At 41.4% G+C, this 23,542-nt stretch overlaps 1 protein-coding gene across 1 annotated transcript in view; it reads left to right on the forward strand.

The window, feature by feature from the left end:
• LOC144819575 (annexin A1-like) overlaps positions 1–23,542 on the forward strand; it is a 599,711-nt gene that overhangs the window by 353,033 nt on the left and 223,136 nt on the right. Inside the window, exons 5-6 of the mRNA XM_078677409.1 lie at positions 7,292–7,386; positions 9,414–9,527. Coding sequence (XP_078533535.1) covers positions 7,292–7,386; positions 9,414–9,527 — 209 coding nt within the window. The remainder of the gene's footprint in view (positions 1–7,291; positions 7,387–9,413; positions 9,528–23,542) is intronic.

The raw sequence follows: 23,542 nt of genomic DNA on the forward strand, positions 1-23,542 counted from the left end.
AGGTACAAAACTCGCGCTGATTACAAGCGTGGCGTCTTATCTGAAATCTCCTGAGGCACAGCCAGGAGTAGGGACATTTGAGGATTTTAACTTTGTAATACTGTGTTTACTTTTAAAGCAATACAAGACTCACCGATATCCAGGGCACTGAAATCTCAGGCACTAACATCACCGCACAGCGATAGAACTCTGACGCGGGCGGGTGGTTTTTGCAGTCCGGACGCCATTGGCCAGAATAACAAGGCGCGCCCAATAGTACTAGCCACACCCCCCTTTTTCCACCTATCTCACTTCCATAAAGGATGTGCATGCCATTTACCGGAAGCGCAGCGGACGAGCGCAGCGGGCGCGACGATTGCGTGCCGAAGGCGCGCTTAAGGCAAGCACGTCTGCGCTTGTCCGCACCGAGATCGGGCCCAGGGCAACCCCCCTTGCCCGACTTACTCCGGATATTGAGGCATATAGATATAGTAGGGAAGCATTGATGATGCTGGATCCACTGGCCTGCAGAGCAACCTGCCCACACCTAGCCCCTAATATAACATCTAAGGACAAGAATCCCTGCCCCAACTGCCTAATGTGCTTGCCACATATTAATCCCCTCCCACTTGAATTATTATCTAAATCCGATCAGACCTCAGGCAATAGGCATATCCCGCTAAAGTATGCAGAACATAGGCATACAACTAAGGGAGAATTAATAAGTGGGCTATTAAATGTTAGATCCTTCCCAATACATGCCACCGAAATACAGCTACTGATCGAATCCAATAACCTGGATATTCTGTTTCTAACCGAAACATGGAAGGCGGCTGGACTAGAGTCAGAGCTGGGGCCGGCATGTCCAGTAGGATACAAGATTGTTCATAAACCCAGGATCGTGGGACGAGGGGGAGGAATAGGAATCATTTTTAGGGAAGATTTAAACATTGTAACATTGGATATTGATATGGTCTCATGTGCTGAAGTTCTCGGGATATCGATCAAACATGACTCAGCCATTGCCTTACGGGCCTAATCTGCTACAGGACACCGGGGCATATCAACGCAATGCAACAGCAGGAATTTATCACTGTCATTAACAACTTGTCAATCTCACATAGCAGACTGTTGGTACTGGGAGATTTCAACTTGTGGGCTAACGGCCAACTAGACACGGCTTTTCATAATATTTTACAATCCTGTAACAACTTAGGATTAAAACAATGGATAACTACCCCCACACATAGGGAAGGAAACATACTGGATCTAATATTCGCGGCAGAGGATCTTATCACCATGGGAACAATACTACCTATAGGATGGTCAGATCACCATCTCCTATTATTTAATATCCATACCTTGGTTAATACAGGACCAGCAAACACGCAGATCAGGACCTTCATTAGCCGTGACTGGAAGGGTCTGCTAAAAAGGAAAGAGGAAGGGAAGTCTGACTTCCGTCAAGTGGGCAACTCGTTTAATCTAGAGAACGATATCACCACAAATTATCACCTACTATGCAATGAGGTAACTAGAAAACTTGATTGTATTGCACCATTGAAAGCAATCATAAAAAGAGGAAACCCTTCCACGCCCTGGTATACGGATAAATTGAAAGAACTAAAAAACGCCTGTAAAAAGGCGGAGAGGCACTGGAGGAAAAATTATTCAGAGCAGGAGAGACTGCTCTGGAGGCAGACAATTGTGCAGTACAAGAAAGAGATCACCATAGTCAAAGCAAACTATTATGCAGAGCTAATACTAAATAGTTCCAACAAATCACGTGACATCTTCAGGATAGTTAAAGAGCTGTCCTATCCTGAATGTGCCAATAGCCAAATCAAGCCCTCACAGGAACTATGTGACGGTTTGGCGTCTTTTTTCCAGGAAAAAATTACTAAAATCATTAAGGGCATGAAGGATGTCCCCACCCCTCTAGTGCAGTATAATAGTAATACCGAGAATGGGGAGAAGAGCGAAGGAAATGTAAGGCACCCCATACCAAAGGCTATCTTGGAGAAATTCGAGACTCCGACAGAACAAGAGTTCGCACAAACAGCCCTTAGTATAACATCGGGATCCCCATTGGACCCCCTACCTCACAAAATAGTAAAGGAGTTTGGGGACGAACTCTTTCCAGTACTTCGACAGCTGTGTAATCAATCTCCCAACACAGGTACTGTACCGAAAGATTGGAAATTGGCAGTTGTCACCCCCCTATTGAAGAAATCAAATTTGGACCCGAACTGCCATAAAAACTACCGACCTATATCGCTCCTGCCATATCCAATTAAGATCATGGAGCGGCTGGTCAGCAGGTCATTGTCCCTCTTCCTGGAAACTAACAACATCCTTGAAGAGGAGCAATTCGGTTTCAGACCAGCTCATGGAACCAAGTCTGCTTTGCTGACGGTTCTGGACGACCTACGAATGAGGGCGGACAGGGGAGAATCAGCAATCTTAATTTTGCTGGACCTGTCCGCCGCATTCGATACGGTGAGTCACGATATTCTGCTGACAAGACTGAAAAGCATTGGAGTTGGGGGAGTTGCGCTTGACTGGTTCTGCTCCTATTTGACGGACAGATGGCAAGCAGTAGCAATCCCTCCATACCAGTCAGAGTTTGCTACAGTTCCACACGGGGTCCCACAGGGGTCTGCAATTAGTCCGATACTTTTTAACGTGTACATGCAACCCCTGATGGGCATCATCAAGGCTCACGGCATTAGCGTGATCAACTATGGGGATGACACGCAGCTGATGATCTCTCTTGATGGTGCCCATGCAGATTCACTCCAGACCTTCCATACCTTCATCCAGGAAATGACATCCTGGTTAAATCAGAACTCATTACAGTTTAATAGAGATAAAAACGAAATAATGCATTGCAAAGTAGGTAGAATCACTAGAAGTCTGCCCCCTGACTTTTGGCCTCTGGAGCCAGGGGAGCTACTAACCCCAGTGAAATCAGTGAGGAACCTTGGAGTCAGTTTTAATGACAGTTTGAGTCTAGAGACCAATGTCAATAAGCAGGTGAGCAGTTGTTTCGCCTTAATGCGAGGACTTCGAAAGCTGCTGCCCCTTTTACCAGCACAGGTCAGAGCCACCATAGTCAGGAGTACCATTCTTAGCCGCCTGGATTATTGTAATGCTCTGCTACTGGAATCTCCTGTTTACCTCATTTCCAGACTTCAGAGCATCCAGGCGGCTGCAGCTAAAATGGCACTTTCCCGAGGGCGAAGATCTCCCACTACTCTTGCACTGGCTGAATTACACTGGCTGCCTGTACACCAGAGGATCCTCTTCAAATCCCTATGCACTGTCTTTAAGGCAGTGCATGGGATGGGCCCCCTACCACTTCAAAACAAATTCAAATGGTATGAACCCACGCGGACCCTTCGATCCTCCTCTACTAACCTCATTAGTATACCCAGGATCAGGAAAGCCACTTATGGTGGCAGAGCCTTCAGTATAGCGGCAGCTCATCTGTGGAACAGACTACCTATCACCATCAGGAAAACAGATGAACTGATGGCCTTTCGAAAAAAGGTAAAAACATGGGGGCATATTACCAACAACTAGCGATAATTTTTGTCTCTAACTTGTTTAGAGACAAAAATTATCGCCGCACATCGGCGATTTTTATCGCAGATAAACCTTGCTATTAGCAAGGTTTATCGCAAATGCGATAAAAAACGGCCGCAATGCATGAATATCACTGAAAAGTCAGCGATATTCATGCATTATCGAGCAAATGCTCTTAGCCATGTTATCCACCTCCCATTGGATAACATGGTGAAGAACTGCTCAGGGCAGGTGTTAGCTTTTGGAGATATTCGCGATTAGCGCGAATATCTCCAAAAGTTGGTAATAGGAGATAGCGATGTTAGCGACTGTTTCCAGTCGCTAACATCTTGGCACGCCCACTTTGCATGTCATTAGTGATAAATATCACTGACATGCAAAGCGGGGCCCAAGATGGTCGCTATCTCCTATTAGCTATCACTAACTGGTGTTAGCGACAGCTTGGTAATAGGGAGATAATTTTATCTCCGCTTTCTTGGCTTTTAAAGCCAAAAAAGCGGAGATAAACCCCCTTGATAATATGCCCCATGGCTTTTCCCTAAAATCTAACTGCCCAGAATCAAATGACACCCTTTCTACTCAGGATGCACAGCGTTTCAGCTATATTCATACAGCGCCAGGATGCCCGTAGGGTTGCAGAGCGCTTTATAAATACTATAAATTAAATTAAATTAAAAAATGTTTATCTGCTCTTGTTGCCTCTTTTGGTTGCAGATTTTGGGGCCTGATTACAGAGGCATTTTGGACTACATAAGTATCTAAAGTTGCACAGCTGTAGTACTATTGTATTGCAGTGATGTTGTGTGAAGGACTGCTCCTGCAGTACTTCTTCCTGTACTCGCAAATGATTATGAATCGGTCCTCATGTTTCTAGTTCAGTGCAACACCGATTCTATTACAATTGGCAGATGATGCTGTGTTGATACCGCTCAGCTAGGAGACTGTGCTAAGGAAGTCTGCAGGTTGAAGAGTTCCAACTAAATGATATTGAATGGCTACAAAACAGAATAGTGATCATGAGCACCAAAGAAGTTATGAAATCATAATTTTTGAACATCTGCGTTGAAGTCCAACCCCTTTCCAGGCCCTAATGGGCGTGCTGAGGGCGTAGAATAACCTGTGCCCCAAGGGCCAGGATTGGCTGCGAGGGTCTGCCACTCCAGTGAAGTGAAGGCGCCAAGGGTAGCAGAGGTGGCGCGGACCGTACCGCATCCTGTAATTCTCGGCAAATCATTTAACTTCTCTATGCTGGTAAAAACAAACGAATATGAACTTTTGTAACGTAATTGGTGCTTATGTAAAGCAATCATACAATTCAGGTCCACCAGTACGTGCCGTATGAAACTGCTAGAAAAAATGGAGCCCAGCATCTGACAAAATGTTATGGTAAACACGTTCCCTTACTGATTACAGACACAGGACTACGTGAAGGCCGCTGCTGCCACTGCCGTCCAAGACATCTCGTATTTGCTGGCCCTAGCACAGAGTATAAGTGCTTCAAAAATGTCCACGTTCACAGGATGAAGACATTTGAATGGGCCTGCCAGTTCCAATTTCCCCCGTCCTCTTGAACCAACAACCCACAATGTCTGATCTTGTAAAACCGAAACTACTCAATAGGTGAGCAGAGCTTCATCAGAAGAGTGAAAGGATTGAGGCCGAGGGGGTTTCCCTAGGGGCAATGACCTGTGGGGGTCACACCATGAAAGAAATGCTAGATTCGCCAGTCCAGGTAAAGATCCTAATGGGAAGGTGGGTGGGTCAGTGCAGCCATTGTACATAAAGGAGCAGGATGAGACGGCCAGTAGCCTGCCAATGTGAGTAGGCTGTACGTCCTGTATTTTCAGAGCCTTCAACCCTATTTATTCTTGCAGAAGTGGGGCCTGGTTTGAATTCGCTGCTTTCCTGGCACAGCTGAATGCCTCCTCCGTTCATGGGACTGGAGGCATTTCTAGGCCACTTCCTACGGCTGTTCCCCCAGGACACCTGTCCTCTCCTCCTCTCTGGATGCTCCTGCTGCAGGCCCTGCTCTGCGACCTTCTGTATTGCAGAGCCCATATCACAGATGCTGCACCACAATTTTGAAGTGAAAGGCAGACGGTGCATTTATTTTGCATCCGTCTTCACTTGGCCGTGTCGATCTTCTTCTAGGTCGCAGTGTGAGCATCTGGGGGTGACTTTGGACAACAACTAGGCATCAGCAGTCTCTAGATATTTATGCGATTCAGGTAGGCTATCAGTCTTGCACACTTGTCAATTCAATATGCAGGTTAATGGAGAATACTGCTAGCTACATCCGGGATGTAGATTCTGTACTTTTTCTTGTCATTACTATTGTACAGTGCATAGTTTTTACTGAGGGACACCACTTGTTTGCACGATTAAGAGCTCCGGAGCTGTGGTTGAAGGCACTGCCGGTTTCTCACAGGGTCTGCCAGTGTCTCAAAATGGTGTTCAGAATACATGGCCATCCAATCATTGGCCTCTCTGCAGAGTGCTTAGGGTTAGTGGTCACGTATTTGAGTTGTAATTGTGATTCTGTGCAAATGGGTGTGATGGGGCCGCCATCAAGGGGGTACACAGTTCTCGAAATTATGACAAGGTGAAAATAAAAGAAAATGCAGTGGTTGTTCGCTACTGAAGACGGATCCCTCACGTTTACGCGCTACTGAAGACGGATCCCTCACGTTTACGCCCTACCACTTTCAAATGTTACCAGCCACCACTTATACTAATGTACCCTTATTACTCTTGTTCCTGCCTCCCTACCCCCAACCGACTATACTGAATTGGACTTGTTAATCGTGTTTGGCTGGAATGGGAGTTGTTGTTGAAAATCGATTACCAGATGAGCAGAAAAACAGCACTCTCAAAATTCCACTGATATTTCACCAGCCTAAACCTCTCCTAACGTGGAGGCTGGAAATCACCCATAAAAATGAATCACTACGAGAAGGGAGTGCTCTAACTCCGATTTCTACAGGTCCCACTTCACAGGGGATTATTTGTTATCCCACTATAATCCCACGCCCTGGAATTGCCACATTGTTACTAAATATTAGATCACCAATGGGGTTTCACTGCACCCCTCAGAATGAGGGACTTAATACAAGCTAGTTAAGACAACTTTACCATTAATTTTTATAAATACACATTTTGCTTTATTTGTGACGTTTTCTGTTACTGCTAGCAACCTTTTCTTGGTTAACTGTTGAGATGAAACAAGCTCCCTATATGCATTGTTAAATATTTTTTAGAGACCCTTGAGCACATCTCTGTTTGGGAGTGGATACTTTGTGAGTGATGGAACTTAGGTTGGGTATACAGCAGTAAATCATTCCTTTCGCTTCCACTTAGCCCTTGCAAAAATCTTGCAGGAAGTCTGTGTTTGGTGAACCAGGGGCACAACACAGCCTCTGCAGCCCCTGCAGTGCAGGGAGGGGGAACCAACCCTCCAAGGAGCCTCCAACTATTCAGGTTGACCCCATTCAGCCCAAGACCAATGAATATCTGTGTGATATGGGATACTAGGTGGTACCCGTTGTCTCTTTCTGCAGGGCTCCCCCATCATTTTGCATTTGGCCACTGTGGTGAGTCTGTTGGTAGGCCTGCTGTTTTATAGTATATGTACCTCCTCATTGTACCTTGTTACAGACGGATATGTCCCAACATCAAATTTCCTCGGGACCCATTACAAATTGCTTTTTTTTTCTGACTCACATAGGAGTAGACGAAGATGGGATTACTGATGTCTTGACGAGGCGAAACAATGCAGAAAGACAACTGATTAAATATGCATTCCGAGAGGCTACAAGAAAGGTAAATAAAGGTGGTTCATTCATCTTTTTACTGTCCTTTTCTTCGAGGGTGAAATACCAACTGTGAGGAGGTGTTCACTCTGTAAAAATTGGAACTAAAAAAAAATATCTCTCTCATTCACAAATATAAGTAGAGAGTGGTCAATGTTGCCAGAAATTGTACTACTGAATATCGACCCCAGAAAATAGTAATAAAAAGAATATCGAGGGCAGAATTTCGAGGGACAAAACATCCAAAGGTTAGTGAGGGTAGGGGAGTATAGATTTATTATTCCTAAATTCACATCAATGTACCGTGAGGATATATGTACTGTATAGGTGCATATATGTGGAGTTTGGTACTACTTATTTCATTTATATTTATTTATTTATAAAGTTTTGTATAGCACGAGCATGACCCTAGTGGTTATCACAGCGCTTTACAGGAAGGGAGGGTAGGGTAAAATTGACAAGTTCACATTTATAATGAAACTAGCAGCCCATTCCGACCTTGTCCGGGAGCAATCAGGCTTCCCCGCCCGCCCCGACATTGTCCAGCAGCCCGGGCCCCCGCCACGATCATTAGTGCCCTTTGTTATTTGGGGATCTTGGTATTGAGCACAGTGTACTGTTCTTTTGGAGCGATGTGACATTGCTGATGTTTGGCTCTATCCATGACGTGACCCCCGCCCGCCCCGACATTGTCCAGCAGCCCGGGCCTCCGCCCGCCCCGACCCCAGCCCGCCCCGACATTGTCCAGCAGCCCGGGCCCCCGCCCGCCCCTTCCCCCGCCTGCCCTGACCCCCGCCTGCCCCGACATTGTCCTTGGGTCCCCCGGAGCCTTACCTCAGCCGCCGCTCCTCCCCCGCGCTCCTCAGTTCACCGCTCCGCCGCTCGTCACCGCTCCTCCCGCCTGTCCGCCGCTCCTCCCGCCTGTCCGCCGCTCCTCACCGCTCCTCCCCCGCGCCATGTCCGCCGCTCCTCCTCGCGCTCCTGGACGCCGCTCCTCCCCGCGCTCCTGACGTCAGCACGCAGGTCGCGGCCGGCGCTATTCGAAGGGACTACTTTTTTTTAATGTAAATTTTTTAAATAACGCATATTTTATAGTTTATATAGCCTATGTCCATCTGCACACCCTGACGATTACAATGATGTATTGGGTGTGTGGATTGGCGCTGTGGTTCCCGAGTTTACCCGCCTCAAAGGTTCAAAGTTCTTACTTTATAATAGTAGTATAGGTAAAGTGCCATGAGAATACACATATTACTACACTTGCTATCAGAGGAAGTCTCCTGCTCCCATGAAATACACATATTTTCATTCCCCAAAGCTGCAAGGTTTGCTTACTTCAAACAAACTCACACTACCCTGAAAAGTTCCAGCCCAAAGTACTTTTACAGGAGGTTTTTTCATGAATGAAATTTCTTCGGATACACGTTACTAGTACAGATGTCTCCTGTAATGATGATCTATTATTGTGATCCTCTTTGTTTACACTTAATATGGGCGAAAGTAGGTGTAGACAATGTTTCCACTACCATGCATTAAGACCATTTATAGTATGGACTTAGCAACAGTAGTGTAGGTTAGTCATGTTTCCCAAAATAGACAGGAGCTAAATTATCCCTTGAAGACTCAAGGGATATTGCAGTGGCATCGCCAAAGCACGTTCCTGCACAGCATGAACTGTTGAGTCCATGCAGGAACTAGGGCTGCATGCATAGTGAGGGGAGCACAACATGTGCCCCCCTGCATGCATCCCCTGGCCCTGAGGCAACAGAGGGCCCTGTACTGAAGAGCCCCCTTTGTTTCCTAACCAACACTGTATTCATGTCAGGCTCACTGCAATTAAAACTGTGGTGGTGAGGAAACAATACGCTTGCTCGTGCCTCAGCGTCACCACCAGCATATTGTAAGCCTCAGACAGCTGACAGACTGCCAAGGATCACGGATCCCTGGGGGCAGCAGCGGTCCTATCGTCCATAAGTGTTAATCATCAGTTAGAAGTTGATTTTTAAATGGACTGACCAATTGTTATTTGTTACTCAGTCTTTAGAGGAGTCGGTGAAGAAAGCTCTTTCCGGTCATTATTTGGAAGTAGTCCTGGCTATGCTGAAGACTCCAGCTCGATTTGATGCGGATCAACTGAAGTTTGCTACTAAGGTAGGCAACGTAATTAGTTGGTCTCAGCTGACGTTTCAAATGCACAATTTTACAAAATATATTTGAGGTTCAGTGCCAAATCAAGTTCTTTAATGACCGAGTTCCATTACCTATTTGCAAGAGTGGAAAATAATGCATTATATTTCAGTAATTTCTGTATCAATTTTATATTTCTTACCTGTTGAAAGTTAGCCACAAATGACCACTTTTGTACTTGTGCACCCTGCTCCTTGCAAACCACCTGTGCTGTGCACTCTATCCAGGGTGAAGAGTCAGACCTGCTGAGCACTACACAGCATCGCCCACCATCTGCTGCAGTCTGCACCTGAGCAAACGTACTCTGCTGTGCTCTGTGACTGACTGGGCCAGGATTGTTTTGTATGTAATGCCACAATAATATGTAAGCTAAAGGATTTACTCTGAGCGATTTCATTCCTAATGCATTGCTATCACAGTAACACTGAATAGTGCACCACATGCTCCTGTACTTAATATGAAGAAGTCAACCAAAGTGCCAGGGATTGTATTGTGTGGAATTCAGTATCCAAAAGAGTTGTCATGTAATAGCAAAAGCGAAAATAAGGCTTCAGCACATTAAAACACGCCACCCCAAATAAAACAAGCATTGGCAAAGCTAACAGGTCTGGCTTTTGTGTAATGCATCCACAGATCAAAAACACAAGAAACAGAGATGAGTGGACACAGAATTATCACTCAGGCAACATGTAAGGTCACATATGGAGACACAATGCAAGCTAGACAAAAGAGGCAACACTTGCCAGTGATTTTCCAGCACAAGCCTGCCATATACAGTCATTTCTTCTTGAGGATCGACTGCATGAATCTGTATGGTGAATATGCTTGACTAAGCAAAGAAAAGGCAGCTAAAAATGCTTGCCATGTGCCTGCTAGATTTGTCACTCCCATGATTCATTATGATTGTCCATTGAGGTTTGTATTTCTAACCGAGGTGTTGAAGACCATCCTTTTTATTGTCTGGTTCTGTGGAGTGATTAGAAGTTGGATGGATATACGATAGAAATTGGAAGGTTCTTCTATGAAACTGTACAAAAAGATGCAGCCAGTGCCCCATTTCATTGGGACTAGCACTATGTAATATTCTCCTACTATCCCTAAAGAATTACATTTTCTTATAGCCGAATTTCACATAAGAATGTAGCATTCAATGAGATTAAATGAACAGCATTTATTCCAAAACCTTTAATCAACATTTTGTTTTACGTTTTATGTTTGTTGGATGCATACTTTCTCACAACCTTTTCATGCTGCCATAAAAGTATACTTCCAGGACCTATATGTTTCCTGTTAAAGGTTTGTGAACATTAGAATTAATATCATTAAGTAAATAGTGCCATATGGTTAAAAAAGAGAATACTCTGAGGCATGTTGTTTGTGTTTACTGTACTACTAGGTGCCTTTGTGTCCTTCATGTGAACCAAAGGAATATAAAGGAAAGTATGTTCAATATATTTTAACATATGTTTAGTGGAATCGTTAGATCGATGGAAGTAAATCACAACTGTGGCAGGATTTCAGATTTCATTTGGAATAATCAATTCCCTTTAAAAGGCTATCCGAATACGTTGTCTAAAGGCAAGTTTCTTAAACGAAAAACGTTCTTAAACGAAAAACAATCACATCTGTTCTGAGTCAGCACAGAAAGTGTTTCTGGTGGACAAAGGGGTGCATGGCCTACGTCGAGCTGATCAGAGTTCTTAATTCTCCCATGTACTCATGTTTGTACCTTGTCCAGATCGAGCCTTGGTTTTGCATGCTGTGATTTGTAGTCCACATGTTCTATTGATTTGAACTGGACTACAAGTCCCAGAATGCAAAGAAAACCCTGCTATGGATGAGATACACTTACAGGTGGAATACTTGAGAATATATGCTGAACTGTAAATGTAAACTACATTTTCTGGTTTTGCCTAAAGGGTATACTGAAATCTGTGTGATTCAGTGGTAAAAAAGAAATGGCTGGAGGGTGTCCAGGTGAGGTGACCAAGGTATGGATAGACTATTTCCATGAGGAATAGGGTCAGCATTGATTTGTATTAGGTAGACCCTTGTCTAGAGTGGCAAAGTGGGAGAAACATGATTATATGGAATGCTACCACGAGTGATTGCCAATGGTTATACTATTTGCAAGAAACAATCCCATCACCTTTAGGTCGTTTCTCTGCCAGAAGTATGTGTGGAGACTTGAGACTGGCTCAGCTTTCTAAGACTACTGCTGCCAATGTTTGTGAATTTAAAAAGTAGCAAATTTGCACCCATAAACCAGTCACTATGGGCCACATGTATCAAACTCACATTTTGCGATTACCTATTAGCTTGTGTTACTGAATCACAAGTAGGTAATTACTAAATATGATATAGCAAAACATACAGGAAATAGTGATTCCCTAATAGCGATTTCTTGAAAATCGCAAACATAATTAGAGAATCTCTATTTGTAATTGCTACTCCATTTGTTCCTATGGGCCTCAAGGCCCATAGGTGCGAATGGTCTTGCGTGACCTAAATTGCGATTATCTATTTGGTAATTGCAAATTAGATAATACAAAGGGAAGGGTGCACAGGGACTTAAGGTTCCTCCGAAGAGCCCCTCCAAAAAAGAGGTACACAAGTAAGGCACACACATGACCTTAGGGCATGCGTTTGACACATGACATTATGGAAAATGCTTTTTTTAGCATTTTTCAAAATTACACATTTTTATCATCAAATTGAAATCAATGGTAATAGTGAGTCCTAAATGCACTGTTTGCATTTAGAAAAGGCTTCTTACAATTGCATTGGGGAATCACAAATTGCGATTCCCTATTTGCATTCACAATTTAAGTAATCACTAAAAATTGTGATTACCTAAATTGCAAATCCCAAAGTCTTTCATACATTCAGAAAGGCCATGTTGCATTTGCACCATTTGCAAATGCAAAATACTTTTGATATATGTGGTCCCACATATATTGAAGATTTCAAACCAAGAACTGAAGTTAAAATATGTTAGTGAAATGAGAGGAGGCATAGCAGACCTGACTGAGGACCCCCAGACACATCTACGAAACCAAGACTGCATTGGAGGAGTGTTACAACCCAAACATCCCTGCTGAAACTGTGCCCCTCCCCACCCTACCTGGGACTGGTAGTATTCCCTGGTAATTCATGACTACAGTCATGTACAACATAATAGCCTGGATTTCCTGCCCTGGAACCACTTATTTTATATGCATTTTCACCGCACACACTCTTCTTAGTCTCTGCCTTCCATAAGAAGTGCTGATGGAAGAGTTGTCAAATCGGCACATGTAGGCAGGGCTCCATATTTCTTGTCCCTTTAAAAATAATTTTATGAAGTGTTTTGGAACACCAGATAGTAAGTCGTCAAAAAGAGAGAAGACCCCACGCGTTCCAGGGAACAGGGTACTAATGACAAAGACAAGTCAAAGGATTTTCCCTGGAGGAATTAGTCAGAGAAAATGCTATCTAACTCATACATAAAGTTATAATATGATTACTGCTCAAATCACTGGTCACAAACTAATTCATAACGTTCACAGTCTTTTTATTAAAAAAAACAAAAACAAAATGATTAAAATTTCAGTATAGAGTCAATTGGATTCTACTGAAAACATAAGAATATGGTAAAAATATCTCAAGGTATACCTAAATGCTATCCTTTATTTGTAGGGTATCTGGGGTATGGACAAAATGTGAATTTATGGGTTTTACTTAATGTAATCGTTCAGTTATAGCCCTATTACTGTGCCAAAATGTTTCTGCCCTCGCTAGGAGCCCACGTTGGTCTGGGGCCTTTGTCAGGGATATATATTATTGTTTTGTCCCTGCTTCTTTATTGTGCATGCATACCATGCACAAACATGTGGCCTAGCGCACTCCCCTCTCTTGGTTCTGTTTTCAGAACATTTTCTTAGAAAGGAGAGAGACAAAGAGACCATTATTACTTCTCTCACCCATCTTGATTTCTAAATCGAGTCTCATACATTCATAACGTTGGACTGTGTTATCGTGGTTTATACATATCTTCAATTGGTGATTGACTCTCTGGCAACAGTCTTCCCTGTTAATCTCTCTCATAAATAGGTATAAATAGGGAATCTCTTGGCTGTTTACATTGCTGTGATTAGTGAACTTACTCTATATTCCTCTGTACTTTAGAGTAGGTGGGTAGCTATCTGATAGGTCCAGATGCAATCTTAAAGTGTGGTGATCTGTCTGTGTAGTTCATCTTCTATGCATTACTTTTTTATCGCCACCCTGTTGTGTCAATCATACTTAGACAATCTTGTGCTTACCTACCGGTATTATTCTTCAAGGGGCATGTTGTTCAGGAGGGAGGTGTAGTCTTGTAGTCAAACACTACAGGAGAGAGAACGCTGCTTTCAAAATAATATGTTTTTTTTATATACAAGGTGTTTTGAATTAGAGTTGTTTTTGTTGGAGTTCCTTCTCATTTCTTTAGTCACTTTCCTACTTATAAAATCTCTCCTAGAAAGACTCCCAGATGGTAACATTGCTTGCCGGTATCTTTACTTTTCGTGCTCAGATGTGTTTTGAGAATTATAGACAAGCAAGTTGAGACCACTGGTACAGAAAATGTCTTCCTATCTAAAGGATACATGAGATGTGCTGGAACTACTCCAGGACTTGAGATTCAACAAAACAACCAACATCTTTATCACACTAGATGTTAAGGCGCTGTATACCAGCATACCACAAGAAGCATCCCTACAAGTAATAGAAACCATATTGAGAAGGGAGGAATTGCACCACGGAGGTTCATCCTGGATTGTCCGTAAATGGCCTTAACCAAGAATTACTTCAAATTCGAGGGAGATTTCTATTTACAGACTCATGAAACATCTATGGGCAGTACTTTTGCCCCAAGCTTAGCTTGCATTTATGTCCATGATTTTGAAACAAGGTACATCTATGACAACAACAACCCCTTGATACAAAGGTACTAGTGTGGAAGAGATTTATAGACAACATCTTCCTAATATGGAGGGGCACTGAAACAGAAGCCACAACATTCTTGAATAGGCTAAATACTCTGGATGAATTCCTGAACTTCACCATGACCATGAGCAGGGATTCAATCACATTCCATGACCTGAAAATTGGGTCTGAGAATGAAGCATTGAAAATTGAGATGTTTACAAACCAACTCATGTAAATATTCTCTTCCACTACAACAGCTTCCACCCCAAAGCCCTCAGGGACAACGTACCTATAGGTCAGTTCCTCAGACTGCGAAGAAATTGTATCGAGAAACAGACCTTTGAAGGAGACGCAAAACTGTTGGCTAACAAACTCGAAGAAAAATCCTACCCCAAGCAACTTGCGAAGAGGGTAATCAAGAGGGAAAAACACAACCCTAGGAATCATTACTTGAGATGCACATCAAACCTCAGAACACCTGACTAGTATGTGTGACTACGTAAGGCACAGAATTCAATGCAGTGAAAAAATTATTACTGCAACACTGGATAACTCTGAACTCCGCATCATTGAGACTAGAGAGACCGATGTTTGCGTTTAAGAGAGGGAAATCACTTAGAGACTCAGTGGTACATACTCAAACCGACAGGCTAATGAGGAAGACAATACACTGCAAACAATGTGGAGCCTACCTGAAGTAGTAGGGCATTACCCATGTGGGAGTTGCAAAGTTTGCCCCTTAACAAAGGCAAACAAAGAAGTCTATCTGGGGCACAGAACCCCATAGGTACTCAAAAAACATGCAAACTGTAACAGTAGCAGTGTTGTATATGTTATCACATGCAAATGCTAATTAAGATACATAGGCATGACTACTGGTAAAATTAAAATGCGCATCAACGAACACCTAAGCCCCCTTCGGTGTGAAAAAAAAATCACAAAATTAATTTGCCATTTCCAAATGTCAGGCCACACAGAGAATTATTTCACATGGACCGTGAGAGAGAAATTACCCACAACCATAAATGACAAACAACTATTAAAGATAGAACAAAGATGGATTTACCGGTGCAGAGCAGGAATATCAACGGAGAAATATCGTCTGACATGAATATCCCCGCAGAAATATCGATTTGAAGAAATATCGAAAACAAAAATATAGTTTGACCAGAATATCGACTGACAGGTAAGTAATATCGATAACAATAATATAGTTGTAATAAATATCGTTTACAAAAATATAGTTTACAAAATATTGATTTTTCAATAATGTTATGTATTTTAGTGTTTTTAATGAGAATTGTTTGTCATTTTATTATATGTTGTAGAATGTTATTAGTTATTAATGTATATTATGTTAAATTTTGTGTTATTAGTTCCGTAGCGGGTTGTGGGTTTATAGGGGAATAGGGTGGGAAGTAATTTAAATATATAAAATTAATTGATTAATTAATGTGTTAATTTATTAATAATTGTTTAATAATTATTTGTTAATTAATTTCAATTAGTTAATTATTAATTAAATATGTTACTTAATTAATTATGTTAATTAATTATGTTAATTGTTTAATTATTTTAGGTGTGTGTAGTGGAGTTTATATGTGTAAATGGAGTGAAGTAATTAAAATGTTATTGATTAATTATTAAATACTTTATAAATTAATTACCATTAATTAATTAGTCATTATTAATTGTAAATGTGTAATTAATTTTAGGTTTGTGTTGTGGTGTTTATAAGTGTATATGGTTTGAAAGCTGTCAATTAAATAATTAATTAATTAATTTAAAAAAGACTTTAATTTTCATTAATTAATTAGTAAATATTAAATGTAATTGTGTATTTAATTTTAGGTGTGTGGTGGATATTATAGTGTTAAATAATGTGTAATTAAATATGTTTTTATTATCTTTGTTAATAATAATATATTTAAATGTATATATTAATTATGTTTATATTAGAAATTAAATGTAATAAAAAATTTGATAGTTTTTTTTATTGTTTTGGGTTCCAGCGCTTTCCCTACTGTTGTACCCTGTGAAGTGGGAATAGTAATTTTCACCCCTACGCTATCCAACGCTTTCCCTACTGTTGCACTCTCTGGAGTGGGAATAGTAAGTTTTTACCCCTACGCTATCCAACACTTTCCCTACTGTTGCACCCTTTGGAGTGGGAATAGTCATTTTTACCCCTACGCTATCCAATGCTTTCCCTACTGTTGCACCCTCTGGAGTGGGAATAGTAATTTTTACTCCTACGCTATCCAACGCTTTCCCTACTGTTGCACCCTTTGGAGTGGGAATAGTCATTTTTACCCCTACGCTATCCAATGCTTTCCCTACTGTTGCACCCTCTGGAGTGGGAATAGTAATTTTTACTCCTACGCTATCCAACGCTTTCCCTACTGTTGCACCCTCTGGAGTGGGAATAGTAATTTTTACCCCTACGCTATCCAGCGCTTTCCCTACTGTTGCACCCTTTGGAGTGGGAATAGTAATTTTTACCTCTACGCTATCCAACGCTTTCCCTACTGTTGCACTCACTGGAGTTGGAATAGTAATTTTTACCCCTACGCTATCCAACGCTTTCCCTACTGTTGCACACTCTGGAGTGGGAATAGTAATTTTTATCCCTACGCTATCCAACGCTTTCTCTACTGTTGCACCCTTTGGAGTGGGAATAGTAATTTTTACCGCTATGCTATCCGATGCTTTCCCTACTGTTGCACCCTCTGGAGGGGGAATAGTAATTTTTACCCCTACGCTATCCAACGCTTTCCCTACTGTTGCACCCTCTGGAGTGGGAATAGTAATTTTTACCCCTACGCTATCCAGCGCTTTCCTTCTGTTGCACCCTTTGGAGTGGGAATAGTAATTTTTACCCCTACGCTATACAACGCTTTCCCTACTGTTTCACTCACTGGAGTTGGAATAGTAATTTTTACCCCTACGCTATCCAACGCTTTCCCTACTGTTGCACACTCTGGAGTGGGAATAGTAATTTTTACCCCTACGCTATCCAACGCTTTCTCTACTGTTGCACCCTCTGGTGTGGGAATAGTAATTTTTACCCCTACCCAGCGCTTTCCCTACTGTTGCACCCTTTGGAGTGGAAATAGTAATTTTTACCCCAACGCTATCCAACGCTTTCCCTACTGTTGCACCCTCTGGAGTGGGAATAGTTATTTTTACCACTACGCTATCCAACGCTTTCCCTACTGTTGCACTCACTGGAGTCGGAATAGTAATTTTTACCCCTACGCTAATTAACACCTTCCCTACTGTTGCACCCTCTGGAGTGGGAATAGTAATTTTTACCCCTACGCTATCCAACGCTTTCCCTACTGTTTCACCCTCTGGAGTGGGAATAGTAATTTTTACCCCTACGCTATCCAACGCTTTCCCTACTTTTGCACCCTCTGGAGTGGGAATAGTAAGTTTTTACCCCTACGCTATCCAGCGCTTTCCCTACTGTTGCACCCTTTGGAGTGGGAATAGTAATTTTTACCCCTTCGCTATACAACGCTTTCCCTACTGTTTCACTCACTGGAGTTGGAATAGTAATTTTTACCCCTACGCTATCCAACGCTTTCCCTACTGTTGCACACTCTGGAGTGGGAATAGTAATTTTTACCCCTACGCTATCCAACGCTTTCTCTACTGTTGCACCCTCTGGTGTGGGAATAGTAATTTTTACCCCTACCCAGCGCTTTCCCTACTGTTGCACCCTTTGGAGTGGAAATAGTAATTTTTACCCCAACGCTATCCAACGCTTTCCCTACTGTTGCACCCTCTGGAGTGGGAATAGTTATTTTTACCACTACGCTATCCAACGCTTTCCCTACTGTTGCACTCACTGGAGTCGGAATAGTAATTTTTACCCCTACGCTAATTAACGCCTTCCCTACTGTTGCACCCTCTGGAGTGGGAATAGTAATTTTTACCCCTACGCTATCCAACGCTTTCCCTACTGTTTCACCCTCTGGAGTGGGAATAGTAATTTTTACCCCTACGCTATCCAACGCTTTCCCTACTTTTGCACCCTCTGGAGTGGGAATAGTAAGTTTTTACCCCTACGCTATCCAGCGCTTTCCCTACTGTTGCACCCTTTGGAGTGGGAATAGTAATTTTTACCCCTTCGCTATACAACGCTTTCCCTACTGTTTCACTCACTGGAGTTGGAATAGTAATTTTTACCCCTACGCTATCCAACGCTTTCCCTACTGTTGCACACTCTGGAGTGGGAATAGTAATTTTTACCCCTACGCTATCCAACGCTTTCTCTACTGTTGCACCCTCTGGTGTGGGAATAGTAATTTTTACCCCTACCCAGCGCTTTCCCTACTGTTGCACCCTTTGGAGTGGAAATAGTAATTTTTACCCCAACGCTATCCAACCCTTTCCCTACTGTTGCACCCTCTGGAGTGGGAATAGTTATTTTTACCACTACGCTATCCAACGCTTTCCCTACTGTTGCACTCACTGGAGTCGGAATAGTAATTTTTACCCCTACGCTAATTAACGCCTTCCCTACTGTTGCACCCTCTGGAGTGGGAATAGTAATTTTTACCCCTACGCTATCCAACGCTTTCCCTACTGTTTCACCCTCTGGAGTGGGAATAGTAATTTTTACCCCTACGCTATCCAACGCTTTCCCTACTTTTGCACCCTCTGGAGTGGGAATAGTAAGTTTTTACCCCTACGCTATCCAGCGCTTTCCCTACTGTTGCACCCTTTGGAGTGGGAATAGTAATTTTTACCCCTTCGCTATCAAATGTTTTAACTACTAATGTTTTGATTTTGTTATTAAATGTATGTATTATTATTTTTAAATACTTTTATGTGTTAATTAATTGTAGAAAGTTGTATTTTATTCAAAATGTTTTATATATGTTTTTATTTAATTTTTATATAATTATTAAAGTTTATAAATTAAATAAAGATAATAATAAAATGTATTTAAGAAAATATATGTATATGTACACATTTATTAAGTTTAGATTGATTAAATTAAGTTTATTTGTTATAAATAGTTAAAATATAAATGTAATGTAATTTATTTTGTTAATAATATTAATATTATTTAATTATTTAATTTAAGTTATAATATTTTTTAAAGTCGATATTTTTTACATCTATATTTTTTACATCTATATTTTTGAGTCGATATTATTGTACTTACCTGTTTAAGTATAGAGAGTCGATATTTTTGTAATCGATATTTTTACATCCATATTTTTGTAAACTATATTTTTGTAATCGATATTTAAACATGGAACCGGATTTACCGCCTTTCTACCCAGAACCATAAATGACAAACAACTATTAACCCCTTCCACGCTCATGACGAGCTGGGCTCGTCATGAGGTAGCCTCCTCGCACGCTCATGACGAGCCCAGCTCGTCATGAAACATGGGAATAAGTAAATCTCAGCACAGGAGGGGAAAATGCATAGCATCGATCTGGTTAAAGATAGAACAAAAATGGATTTACCGCCTGGATCACTTTGACATAAAACTCTTAATGTGAAAGGGTATATCTAGAAACCAGAGACAACAACTAACATTTATATAGTGTAAAAAAGGTCTAAAAACCCAAGAACTATTGGTCTAGTTTTCCAATCAGGAGGACACAGGTATCACATTGACGTAGATACAACAAGCAAAATGACCTAACATGTGGACTAGAGGTTGGCTAAGAACCAAACCACAGATATATAGGGGGTTTTAAAAACAAAGTGATTATGATTCACAAACGATAAGATAACAAAATAAAAAAGGTACATCAGGACCTTCGTAACAACTTTACGAAACATAAACTCCTTCTAGAATTGCCTTTCTCTGTACGATTCTTTTTTCATGTATAGTGTTATATAAATCACAAAGTAGAGTACTCAAGGTGCCTCAAATGTGTGAACACACAATGGAATGAAACATGAAATGATTAGGATTCCCTAACAACACAGTGATAAATAAGAGGTATGTCAAGGGAATTGAATGAAGAGATACCCTGGATCACTTTAACATAAAACTGTTAATGTGAAAGGGGATATCTAGAAACCAGAGACAACAAATAGCATTTATATAGTGTAAAAAAAGGTTTAAAAAACCAAGAACCATTAGATTAACTGTTGGTCTAGTTTTCCATTCAGGAGGACACGGGTATCAGATTGACGTAGATACAACAAGCTAAACAACCCAACATGTGTACTAGAGGTTGGCATTTATATGGGGTTTTAAATACAAAATGCTTATGATTTCCAAACGATAAGATGATAAAATAAAAAAGTTACATCAGGACCTTCGTAACACATTTACTAAACATAAATTCCTTCTCGAATTGCCTTTCTATGTACAATTCTTTTTTCATGTATAGGGTTGTTTAAAAAACAAAGAAGGGTCCTCAAGGTGCCTCCAATGTGCGAACACACAATGAAATGAAGCATGAAATGATTAAGATTCCCTAACAACACAGTGATAAATAAGATGTATGTCATGGGCTTCTCAATCACATGTACAAAATGTCCCATAACCAATAATATTCCTGCATGTTTTTCCTACTCTTTTACAAACCTTTTTTATTCACAAAACTTTATTAACCATACGGAAGGGCACTTGATATGCATCCAATGTGGGAAGAAACAATCAACCGCTACCCCCTGAAAATAAACAAATAACAATTTTGTAAACAATTACTTAGAAAAACTAGGGAGACCATTTTTAGGTTTTTCGGGTATCATAATGAATGCCAAAATAAGTAAGAACTGGAGTTCTGCACTCAAAACTCCACCCTTTTCAAGCATGAGACTCCATTTTCCGACATTCAATAGGAAAATACGGATACATTCTAGATGATGTGGTACCAAGCAGCGCAACAACGCTTCAAAAAAAGACCCAATCCGCCAAGCCCAGCACTCAGCGGTGGTCTGAGCAGGGTCACCAAGGTAATCCTGCGGTGCTGGAATTTTTGATGAAGTAAGTAAATTGAATGAGTGTGTATGGATGAATTCAGTGGTTGTCCATAGCTGACAGCGCTATTCCCCCATTTGTGAGAGTGAGCAATAACCTTGCATCAGACTAACAGCCTGTACATAGACCGCACTGGGAGGTGAGCGACATGCACCTTTTCAGCTGTTTTGAAACTTCCGAACAATGCATTACAGGGCAATAAATCTTGGGTGATAACATGAGTAAGTATTGGGGTTTTTGTATACACCATGGGTCCCCAGGTTAAGGGATATAAAACCAGTATACATACACTTACTGTGTAAAGGGGCTGATCAGCTTGCTTGTCTATAATTCTCAAAACACATCTGAGAGCGAAAAGTAGAGATACTGGCAAGCAATGTTACCATCTCCGCTAGGAGAGATTTTATTAATATGAAAGTTACTAATGGAATGAGAAGGAACTCCAACAAAAAACCTTTAATACAAAACATCTTGTATGTACATATAAAAAACACCTTCATATTTAGACAGCAGCGTTCTCTCTCCTGTAGTGTTTGACTACAAGTCAACACATCCCTCCTGAACCACATGCCCCTTGAAGAATAATACCAATGGGTAAGCACAAGAGTGTCTAAGTATGATTGACACAACAGGGTGGCGATCGAAAAAGGAATGCATAGCATATGAACTACACGGACAAATAACCACACTTTAAGAGTGCATCTTAACGTATCAGATAGTTCACCACTTACTTTTAAGTACAGAGTTACATAAGATCACAAATCACAGCAATGTAAATAGTCACTGGATCACCTGTTCATATTGATTTTAAAGAGAGATTTACAGGGAAGACTGTAGCCAGAGAGTCATTCACCAATTAAAGATATGTATAAAACACAATTACACGGTCCAACGTTATGAATGTATGAGACACGATTTAAAAGTCAGGATGGGTGAGAGAAGAAATAGTGGCCTTTTCGTCTCACTCCTTTCTTAGAAAATCTACTGAAAACAGGACCAAGACAGGTGAGGCCACTAGGCCTCACGGTTGTGCATGGTCTGTGTGCACAATAAAGAAGCAGGGACAAAACAATATTATAAAGCCCTGACAAAGGCCCCAGACCCATATGAGCTCCTGGTGAGGGGCAAAATATGTTAGGACAGTAACAGGGGTATATCTGAATGATTAAATTCAGTAAAATCCCAAAATTCACATTTTGTCCATACCCCAGGTACCCTCCAAATAAAGCATAGCATTTGGGTATACCTTGAGATATTTTTAACATATCACTAATCTGGATCCCTGCTTATCCAGTAGTGATTTATCTTAGAACTCCCATTCCATCTATGTTTGAATCCTCCCGGGTAGTATCATCTCACCCGGGTGTGGATAGGCGCCAATGATGAAGCATGTCACGATAAGTGAGTTAGGCGCCTACTCCAATATCTTTGGATACCTCCACCCTCCAGGATAGGGCAGAGGGAGAACACAACATCCTGATCGAGTAAGAAACCCAGATGTTCCTCAGGAGAACTTTTAAGGCAGCAGTTGCTTGTATGTGATGGCATTGTAAACAGAAGAGTGCAACTGACTGGACTTTCTCTCGTTCTCCATAGTGTAAAAAAAAAAAGAAAATTGGATCATATTATGTCACTGCATAGACAGACATTTATAAACAGGGATAGCTTTTGGAAGCATTCATAGTTCACCCCCAACGACAATAATATTTCTACCTGCTCCAAAGCAAACATTATTATATGTTAATTATAATAGGTAACTCAAAGTTATCCTATGGAAGAGGTCAGATTTACATTAGTGAAAAATTAATTCAAGAGTTTGTCACCACCAGGATATATAAAACATAGAAGTACATGAGCAACTTATGCATCCCTGCCCTTTGGGCTATTTAGGGCCTTACCTGGGGGGCACCTTTCTATATTAAAAATGGGGTTTTATGATTGACAACGGGGTTATTTTGCTGGTTGAATTGGCAGTTTTAAAGTACACTACACACTGTAAATGGCAGGCTGAGATATGTTTAAAAGTCTACTTAAGTCTTTGCCACAATAAGTATGGCAGGGCCA

This window comes from Lissotriton helveticus, chromosome 2_1 (genome assembly GCF_964261635.1).
Source record: "Lissotriton helveticus chromosome 2_1, aLisHel1.1, whole genome shotgun sequence".
NCBI lineage: Eukaryota > Metazoa > Chordata > Amphibia > Caudata > Salamandridae > Lissotriton > Lissotriton helveticus.